This window comes from Emiliania huxleyi (assembly GCF_000372725.1).
Source record: "Emiliania huxleyi CCMP1516 unplaced genomic scaffold EMIHUscaffold_81, whole genome shotgun sequence".
Taxonomy (NCBI): domain Eukaryota; phylum Haptophyta; order Isochrysidales; family Noelaerhabdaceae; genus Emiliania; species Emiliania huxleyi.
The window spans coordinates 116,656-126,092 of NW_005195940.1; the positions used below are offsets into that span (position 1 = coordinate 116,656).

General features: G+C 67.0%; 2 protein-coding genes across 2 annotated transcripts in view; both read right to left on the reverse strand.

Annotated features, from left to right (window-relative positions):
• Nucleotides 1–1,442: 1,442 nt before the first annotated feature.
• On the reverse strand, nucleotides 1,443–3,062 carry EMIHUDRAFT_438646 (hypothetical protein). Its single transcript, XM_005759128.1, has 7 exons — nucleotides 2,950–3,062; nucleotides 2,660–2,875; nucleotides 2,191–2,589; nucleotides 2,050–2,115; nucleotides 1,606–1,972; nucleotides 1,531–1,580; nucleotides 1,443–1,502 (listed from the first exon to the last, which is right to left on the reverse strand). The coding sequence occupies exons 1-3, from the start codon at nucleotides 3,039–3,041 to the stop codon at nucleotides 2,268–2,270; spliced, it is 630 nt and encodes a 209-aa protein (XP_005759185.1). The 5' UTR covers nucleotides 3,042–3,062; the 3' UTR covers nucleotides 1,443–1,502; nucleotides 1,531–1,580; nucleotides 1,606–1,972; nucleotides 2,050–2,115; nucleotides 2,191–2,267.
• A 4,614-nt stretch (nucleotides 3,063–7,676) lies between these two features.
• EMIHUDRAFT_218810 (hypothetical protein) overlaps nucleotides 7,677–9,437 on the reverse strand; it is a gene marked incomplete at both ends in the record, with an annotated part of 4,185 nt that continues 2,424 nt past the window's right edge. Inside the window, 5 exons of the mRNA XM_005759129.1 lie at nucleotides 7,677–7,920; nucleotides 8,028–8,108; nucleotides 8,216–8,515; nucleotides 8,726–9,022; nucleotides 9,116–9,418. Coding sequence (XP_005759186.1) covers nucleotides 7,677–7,920; nucleotides 8,028–8,108; nucleotides 8,216–8,515; nucleotides 8,726–9,022; nucleotides 9,116–9,418 — 1,225 coding nt within the window. The remainder of the gene's footprint in view (nucleotides 7,921–8,027; nucleotides 8,109–8,215; nucleotides 8,516–8,725; nucleotides 9,023–9,115; nucleotides 9,419–9,437) is intronic.

Here is a 9,437-nt window from a genome sequence, read left to right on the forward strand (position 1 = left end):
CTGCGCGACAGTGTTCCACCCACGCTGCGGTAGCCAACCGCCACGAGGTCGGCGCCCGCGCCAGGAAGCTGTAGCACCGCATTGATAGCGTCAGGGGCACCGGTGGCATTGGAACGCCATGAGTGGGTCATTGCGCCCGTGGCACCGTCGAGTTTGGCGCAAAAGGCCTCTCGCGGCGCCGTCAGCGACTCGTACTCTACGCCCATGCCGCACAGCACGAAGCTGCCGTCCGTTGCCTCAATGCCATGGACGGCGTGTGCGTCGAAGATCTGGATGTTCTCGCTCGGAATGCCCTCAAAGAACTGGATGCGGTCCGCCGCGTCGAGGTTGATCGACTCGACCGGAAGCACGTCCCACGCGCCCTGCGCCGACCGCACGAGCGAGAAGGCGTAGCCCAGGGCGCCGACTCGTAACAGCCACATCGCCGAGTCACGCCGCCCGTCGCCGGACACATAGAGCTCTACGAGCTTACATGTACACATGTGCATGTGCATGCACTTCCTCTTGATCACAGCGGATTTTGGTCACAATTTTCACATCATCGCAGAGCGCTACATTGAGCTCGGATCGGCGCGCCACGCGCACCTCGCACTGGTCGCAGGGCCATGGAAGCTGATCGTGCTCGACGCCCGACCCGAAACCACCGCATGAGCAGCTCTGCACCCGAAACTCGCTCCGCGCCGGACCGTCGGCGGGCGCGATGGCGCGTCTCAGCACGCAGAGCAAGCCGGCCCCGCTGCGTGCGCGGAAGACGCAGCTGACGGCACAAGCGACGCCGTCGTCGCGGCCCGTGCGGTTGACCAGAGCCTTGAGATTTTGCGCCCGCATCGAGCGGAGGTCGAGCCCAAGCGCAAAGCAGATGCCCTCGACGAGACAGCTCTTTCCTGCGCCGTTCGGGGCGACGGTCGCGATGATGCCCCGCGAGTTGAACTCCGCCACCACACGGCTCGAGTAGGACTTAGTCGTCGAGGCGACGGCGTGGAGCGCGAGCCCGGCCGCGGAAGCGGCCAGCGCAGCGTCCCCAATTCTCGGCTCGACCATTTTGGCCAGACGCTGTATCCTTTTTGAAAAAAATCTTGGCGGGGCCACAACGAAGGCGCTCTCAAAAAATCTTGTGGGCAACAGGAAGGTGTGGCCAAAAACAACCAGCCCCCGCGGGAACGCACTCCCGGCTCCCATGCGTGGCCCCCTCCCGACACCGGAGGTCTCCGGGGCACGCCCCCGTGCACACCTCCTCACCGATGGCAAAAGAAATCGAACTCCGCACGGCTGACGCAAGCTGGATGGCTTGTCTGTTTTCCTTTTTTCTGGATGCCCCCCACCCCCCCTTAACGCGAATACAAAAGAATTTTCTCTCAAAAAACTAGGCACGGGACTGGCGCGCAGTGGCACCACGCCAGTCACCACGATACGGCTCTACGCGGCCGCGCAGGACGAAAGACAAAGAGCTCGAAGGAACCCCACGACGCAAATCATAATCTCCACCCGGACTGCCCGTGCCCGTGACTTGCACATGCACATGCAATGCGCATGCACATGCACATGCGCATGCACACGCGCATGCATGTGCACATGCACATGTGCATGTCCATGTACTGTACTTGTGCCCCCCCCCCCCCCTCCCTCCAACGCAATGTGAATGCCGCGCACAACATCCCACGGATGCACCATGTGCGAGCTAGCTCTACTAATCGTCCCGTGTTTGCAGGTCATCGCCGCGCCGCACGTTTTGCGCACGACATCGCGCAACCGATCAGACCTGCTGCTGCACCGACGACGCCTCGCCTCCAGAGACCTCGCGCGCCTCCGCAGAGCTGCGGCTGCTCATCTTGGCGAACACCCGGCTGAGTCCGCCAAGGCTGCGCATCGCGAGACTGGTGCTGCCCTCAACGACGCTGCCTGAAGCGAGGAGGCCCGCCCGCGACCGAGCGGGGGTCGCGCCTAGGCTCTTTGCCAGAAGGACGAGCGACACCTGCGGGCAGGGACCCGCCCCTCGTCACGAAACGCTCGATGCGGGGGAGAGCTCGCTGTGGGGGAGAGGGCGCGCGCCTTGCGGTGGTGGCCGGGGAAGCAGGATTTTGCCAGGTCCTTGTAGAGTCCGCCGGCGATGAGCTCCTGCGGCGTTGGGGGGGGAGAGGGTTGGGGGGGAGGAGGGGTGGCGGGACAGGCGCCACGTTGAGACATTCGCTCCTGCGGCGTGACTTCGAAAAACCTCGAGAACTGGCAGCCGCCGAGCGCGGGGTCGTTCTCGTGCGCCATGACGATCTTCAGCTTGTCCTCCCGCGCCTGCTTGACCTGCTCGGCCAGCCGCTCGTCGCTGACGAAGCTGTCCTCGTTGAGGTAGAGCAGCAAGTGCGTCGCGCTGGCCGGCCGATCATCGGTGGTGCAGATCGTGAGACCGGCGGTTTCACGATCTGGGGCAAAGGCGGCGGCGATCTCATCGGCCAGCGCCAGCGACCCCGCGTTGGCTGGCGAGGCCCAGAGCGTGCACGGTTTGGAAAAGGCGAGCGACTGGCTCTCGAGCTCACCCGACACGCAGAGCGGAAGGGAGGTCCTGTCCAGAAAGTTGGGCGAGCAGAGGAGCACCGCCTAGGTTGGTTCAAGTGGGGTTGGCCGGGAGGTAGAGTGAGAGAACGGAGCTGGCTGTGGCCGGCGGCGCCTCGGCGATGATCTTGAGCGAGATGAGCTGAAACTCATCGATGCGATACCAAATCGTGAGCGGCCAGTCCTCGTCAAAGATGGCCGGCTGCAGGTCCTCGGGGCACTCGTCGCGCAGCGCCTGGAGCGTCCCGCCGCCCTTTTCAGGGTCCGCTTCTTGGACGAGGACGAGCGGCTTGTCCTTCTCGAGCGACGAGCGGACCTCTCGGAGGCAGTTCTGTGGCGCGGGCGAGGCGGCAGTTCTTGGGGCCAGGGTGCGGTAGAGGGGCGGGGTGGGAGGAAGAGGCGAGCCTTGGAGCGGAAGTAGCCCTGCGAGAGGAAGAAGAGGATGACCTGCGAGCTCTGGATGTACTCCTCCAGCGCCCCGATATCCTTGAGATCATCTACCTATGAGCACACCGCGGTGCGTCAGGGGGGCTCTGTGTGTAGCTTAAGCAGCGCTGATGAGCATGTGCGCGCGTCGAGAAAGACTTTGATGTCCGGCAGCAGCTGCTCGAGCTCACCCTTGATGACCTTGACGGCGTCTTGACCGGTCGACCTATTCGTTTGGGTGAGGGACGGGGGTCACGCCGGCTGTTTTCGCTCCCTCTCTCCCTCCATAGCCGTGACTCACCAGATGTGGCTGTTGAAGAGGTGCCACGTGAGGCCCCTCACGATGCTCAGCTCGGGGGGCTGCTTGGTCGAGACGAGTCGGATCGTGGGGATCTTGGCGACGCGACGGGCGGCGATGATGGCGCCGACGAGGAAGAAGGCGAGCACGACTGCAACGAGGATGATCATCGAGTCGACAATCACATTGAGGCTGCGGAAGCCGAGGACATCGGCGGGATCTACTCCCTGGTACCGCTCCTGGATGCCGAGGAAGATGGTGCTCCAGTTGGTGCCGAGGAAGAGGAGGAGGAGCACGAGGCTCGTGGCGACGGCGATGACGTTGTCCTCGACCCGCTTGTACGGCCGCACGACGGCGAGTGCGACGGCGTAGCATGAGCAGATGAGCGTCGCCACCACGAGGCGAACAAAGGCGCGCTCCTCCGGGATCAGAAGCACGAAGCCAGTCAGCACGAGCTTGCGCGCCAGCTCGACCGCCTCCCACCAGTACCAGGTCTTCTCGTACTCCCGGTGGAGGAAGGCGGTGGCCCGCGTCAGAGCATTCGGCGTCTTGGCCTGCAGCGGCTTGTAGCAAGCGGCGAGGAGCGACGTGAAGAGGACCAGCGAGCCGGCGGGCCAGAGGACGATGAAGCCGGTGGCGAGGGCGGTGATGGGTCCGTGATCGTCGGAGCCGCACTCGACGCTCGCGTCCTGCCGCATGTAGGAGACCTGCTCTAGCTCCTCGCCGGGCGGAGAGATGGTGTAGGCCTATCAGCAGAAACTTACGAGGACTGAGGGGTGTGGGGTTGTGAGCAACGGCAGTCATCAGCTGTGAGAGGGCGCCTGGCACGACCAGGAGCGGAAGATGGAGGCGCTGATGGAGGGCACGAAGCAGAAGATGAGCACGAGGCCGGCCGGCGTGAGGTCGAGGAGGCCGAGGGCCGCCTCCGCGTACCACGGCCTCTCGCGCGGCGCCGGGGCGGCACGCCAGCGGTAGAGCCGCAGGCTTATTCCCGCGATAATCAGCAGGGCGATGAGGGCGACGGGGGAGAGGGCGATGGCGAGGAGCCGCAGAGCGTAGCCGAGGCACTGCTCCGGCAGGAAAAAGCCAGACCAGTCGATGGAGATCACGTTGGCCAAGTTGTCCGTCCAGCCCGTGTACTTGTCCGGCAGCCGCGCGGAGTAGGTGGAGGAGAGGACGGTGCAGATCTGGTAGAAGCCAAACAGGATCTTGAGCTTTGCCGTCATTCCGACCCCGACGTAGTACTTGACGGAGCGGTCTGCAAAGCGGAGGATAGAGCCGATGATGCGCTCCTTCCGCCACGGCATGTGGTAGGCCCACGCCGCCAAGCCGCATGCGACGCAGAGGCCGAGGACGAGGCCGGCGATGCGGCCCGCCGCCGCGTCGCGCGCCGCGCACTCCTTGCAGTTGACGCCATCGACGAGGTACTGGTTCTCTGCGGCGCAGAGTTGGCACTCCGGGCCAGTGAAGCCGGAAGCGCAGTACTCGTCCGAAGAGCTCACCTCCATCCTCCGGCGACGAGAGGCCTCTGCCTCGCTGCCGGCGCATCGCTTCTCGCCGGCCTCGCCATCGCCGCCAAAGCCGCCGCACTCTGCCAGCACGGCGGTAAAGGGGCTGGCGCGCCAGAAGCCGGCCGGGATACCGAGGGACTCGAGAGACGTGTTGACTGGGCAAACGGCGTTCGTTGGGCAGGACTTGCAGTACTCGGTCGGGGATCTGAACATATCGTCCGGATCGGCCGAGGTGTTCCGCAAGTAGTAGCCGTCCATGCAAAACGAGCAGGTGGTGCTGCCGCTGGCCGAGCTGAGGGGATGCGGACATAGATTGCAGAGGCTTTGTCCAGCGTTGGCGGCGTATTTGCCAGCCTCGCACTCGTCGCACGCGACGCTGCCTTGATTCGACGAAGTGCCGGGATCGCAAGATTCGCACTTGGACTGCCCCTCTTTCGCGGCGAAAGTGCCAGGCGAGCACGGCGTCTGCTGCGTGGAGCCGGTGGTGGCGAAGTGGCCCGGCGAGGCGTCGGTGCACTCGCTCGCGGCGGTGAGGTTGGTGGCGCGCGAGTAGCTGCCAGCCTCGCACGGCAGCGGCGCCGACGCGCCAACAGCGCAGTAGCCGCCCGCCTCGCAAGCGCGACAGGATGTCGCGCCCGTGTCGTTCTGGTAGGTCCCGCCCGCGCACTTGTCGCACGCCTCCATCCGCTCGGCCGGCGCGATCGTGCCCGCCGCGCACTGCGTCGGACGCGCGGCGCCGCCCGGACACGACGAGCCCGCCGGGCAGTCGAAGCAGTCGGGGATGCCGTCGCCGTCCGTGACGTTGGCGTATGTACCCGGCTCGCACGCCGCAGGCAGCTCGAGCGACGCGCCGACCGGGCAGAAGCTGCCAAGCCCGCACCGGACGCAGCCGGCAGCACCGATGGCGTTCTGGTAGGATCCCGCCTTGCACGGCTCGCACTCGGCGTTGCGCGAGCCGGATGCGAATGTGCCGGCGCGGCAAGCCATGGTAGTCGCGCTGCCAGTGGTGCAAGCGTGGCCCGAAGGGCAGTCCTCGCAGCCGCCCGCCGAGTCAAGATTCGTCTTGTTCGAGTAGCTGCCAGCCTCGCACGGCAGCGGCGCCGACGCGCCCGGCTCGCAGAAGCTGCCTTGCTTGCACGGCTTGCACTCCGTCTTGCCGCCCATGTCCTGGTACGTGCCGCCGGCGCAGGGCGTGCACTCGCCCTGCCTGGTCTCGTTCGTGTACGACCCCTTGGCGCACGCCGTCTGCTGCGTGGAGCCGGTGGTGGCGAAGTGGCCCGGCGAGGCGTCGGTGCACTCGCTCGCGGCGGTCGCGCCCTGGTAGGAGCCCTCGGCGCAGAGCTGGCAGACCTCGTTGCGCGTGCCGCTGGCGAAGCTGCCCGCGCCGCACGCCGTCTGCTCGGTGGCGCCCCGGGCGGCGATGTGGCCCGGAGCGGCGGGCGTGCACTGCGAGGCGGCCGACAGGTCCGTCCTGTTCGAGTAGGACCCGCCCTCGCACGGCAGCGGCCTCGACGCGCCCGGCTCGCAGTAGCTGCCTTTCTCGCAGTCGCGGCAGCCAGTTGCGCCCGTGTCGTTCTGGTACGTCCCGCCCTCGCATTGCGCGCACTCGGAGAGGCCGCCCGTGGCGGCGTAGCTTCCCTTGGCACACGGCGTCTGCTGCGTCGAGCCCGTGGTGGCGATGTGGCCCGGCGAGGCGTCGGTGCACTCGCTCGCGGCGGAGAGGTTGGTGGCGCGCGAGTAGCTGCCAGCCTCGCACGGCAGCGCCGCCGCCGCGCCAACAGCGCAGTAGCCGCCCGCCTCGCACGGCTTGCACTCCGTCTTGCCGCCCATGTCCTGGTACGTGCCGCCGGCGCAGGGCGTGCACTCGCCCTGCCTGGTCTCGTTCGTGTACGACCCCTTGGCGCACGCCGTCTGCTCGGTGGAGCCGGTGGTGGCGAAGTGGCCCGGCGTGGCGTCGGTGCACTCGCTCGCGTCGGTGAGGTTGGTCGCGGTCGAGTAGGAACCCGCCTCGCACGGCAGCGGCGCCGCGGCGCCCACGGCGCAGTAGCTGCCCTGCTTGCACGCGCGGCAGCCCGTAGCGCCCGTATCGCTCTGGTAGGTCCCGCCCGCGCACTTGTCGCACGCCTCCATCCGCTCGGCCGGCGCGATCGTGCCCGCCGCGCACTGCGTCGGAGACGCGGCGCCGCCCGGACACGACGAGCCCGCCGGGCAGTCGAAGCAGTCGGGGATGCCGTCGCCGTCCGTGACGTTGGCGTATGTACCCGGCTCGCACGCCGCAGGCAGCTCGAGCGACGCGCCGACCGGGCAGAAGCTGCCACGCTTGCAGCGGGTGCACTCCTCGGCGCCACTCGAGTTCTGATAGAATCCCGCGGCGCACCGCTCGCACTTGGCGAGGCCGGGTGTGGCGGCGAAATGGCCGGGCTCACACGGCGAGCACGTCTCTCTGCTTTCCGCGCCCCGCGTTGCGCTCGCGGTGCCGGCGGGGCAGAGCTCGCACGCGGCGCTCGAGTTGGAGCCGTTGGCCGGGTTGAAGCTGCCGGCGGGACACGGCTCCCAGACCATGCGGGTAGCGGCGCCCGCCTCCTCGCAATGGCCTCCGCGCGGGCAAGGGTCGCAGGCGGCGAGGCCGACGTCGGGAGAGAAGGAGCCCGCTGCGCAAGGAAGGCACTCCTCCTCTCCCGCGAGGGGCTGATGCTGGCCTGGAGCGCACGGGATGCAGCTCTCGCTGCTCGCCGCGCCGAGGGCGGGCATGCGAGTGCCGACCGGGCAGGGCTCGGGGTCGGCGGTCCCCTCCTTGCAAAAGTGGCCCCTGGTGCACTGGCCGCTGCAGGAGGAGTCGGTGAGGTTTGTCGTTGCCCCATAGTAGCCAGCGGGGCAAGGGTTGCACTCGGGGACACTGAAGTCGCCTTCAAAGGCGCCCTTGGTCGGCATCCAGCTGCCCAAGCGGCAGTCCCAGTCTATCTCCGAGTTTTCAGTCTGTATCGTGACACCGTCGTTGCCAGTGAAGGAGGCGTTGCTGATGGAGGTTTGTTCGTGGTTTAGCAGGTACAGCACCGAGCCTGTTGAAGCCGAGTTGTTGATGAAGTCGACACCCGCGATGGAGAGGGACTCGCTGTACGCCGCGTAGACGACGCCGCCTCGCTGCGGTTGCGAGGAGAGAGCGGCGTGAGGCAGCCGTGGCCCTCTCCATCTCTCGCCCCGCTGCCGTGCGGCGCTGCAGGGCGGGCTGCAAGCTCTACGCGGCGCACATAGGAAGCCGAGCACCCCTCCACATTCGATCTGGTTATCGAGACCGCACCGCTGTCCCTCGTGTAGACGACGCCGCCGTACTGCGGTTGCGAGGAGAGAGCGGGGTGAGGCAGCCGTGGCCCTCTCTACCTCTCGCCCCGCTGCCGTGCGGCGCTGCAGGGAGGGCCGCTAGCTCTACACGGCGCACTTCAGCAGAGCAGTCCTTCATCTTCGAGTCGATGATCTCGACGGCGCCTGCGCCGTACGCATACACAACGCCGCCGCTACCCGCCCACCCGTTGACGAGGGTCAGCCCCCGCAGGGTGAGGCTGCAGCCGCCCGAGAGGTAAAAGAGCGCGGTCTCTTCCTGGCCGTCGAGCGTCGCGCCCTCGCCGCTGCTCGCGACGGTCACCTTGATGTTGGAGGTGCAGCTGATCTGGCGGCTCAGCTTGAAGTGCGCACTGGGAGGCAGGTAGACGGAGACGTCGGCAGGAGTTGAAGTAGCGTCCTCGATCAGGTTGCGGAGCTGGTCCTCGCTCTCCGCGGCGACATCGAAGCCGGGGGAGAGCGGCGGCAGCTGGGGCGGTGATGGCGGTGATGGCGGTGGAGGCGGCCGGGTCGCCCAGCAGATCTGACGGCAGAGGGAGGATAGGCATCAGAGAGGAGAAGGAAGGGGAGGCGAGAGGGACCAGGGGCGCGCCTTCCAGCCCGACCTGACTTCGTAGCCATCCGATCGCCACTCGATGACGCCGTCCTCCGCCACCGCGCCACTCGGCCCCGACGTGCCGCAGTACTTTGTGCCGTTGACGGTGAGATAGTCGTAGCGGCAGCCGTACGCCTCCACATCAAAACCGATCACCTCCAGCCCGACCGGCGGCACACCGCTGATGGTGCACTCCTCGCTGTTGCCGTAGCTGTTCGGGTAGTTTGGCGACGCGGCGCACCAGCCGCCGTCCGTGAGCGAGCACGGGCTGCTGACGTTGACGGGCGGTGCCGCTGGGGTGCCCCATACGCCCTGCAGGAAGAAGAGGATCACAATGCCAACTCGGAGAGCACGCGTGCTGGCGAGCAAGGGTACGGAGATCGCTGCGTGGCTGCGGCCCTCCACCCTCTTCTTCTTGACCTGCCCACGCAGCAGCGGCTCAAGGCACGCCGCGAGGAGCAGCGCCAGCACGGCCGCACAAGGGTGGAGAAAGAGCAGCGAGGCCACATCGATCTCTGAGAGGGGCGTGGCGGTCGTGAAGCTCTCCTCGAGTGAGGGGTCGCCGATCTTCGTCGCGCCGGAAGTCTCGTCAAATAAGGGGGCGAGCTCGGCGTAGGCGCCGATGTTGAGCTTCATGGAGGTAGTCGGGTAGGTCTTACCGATCCCGATCTCGACGTTGGAGTGGGCCGTGGCATACGTGCAGTCCGCCTCGTCCGTCGTGGAGCCC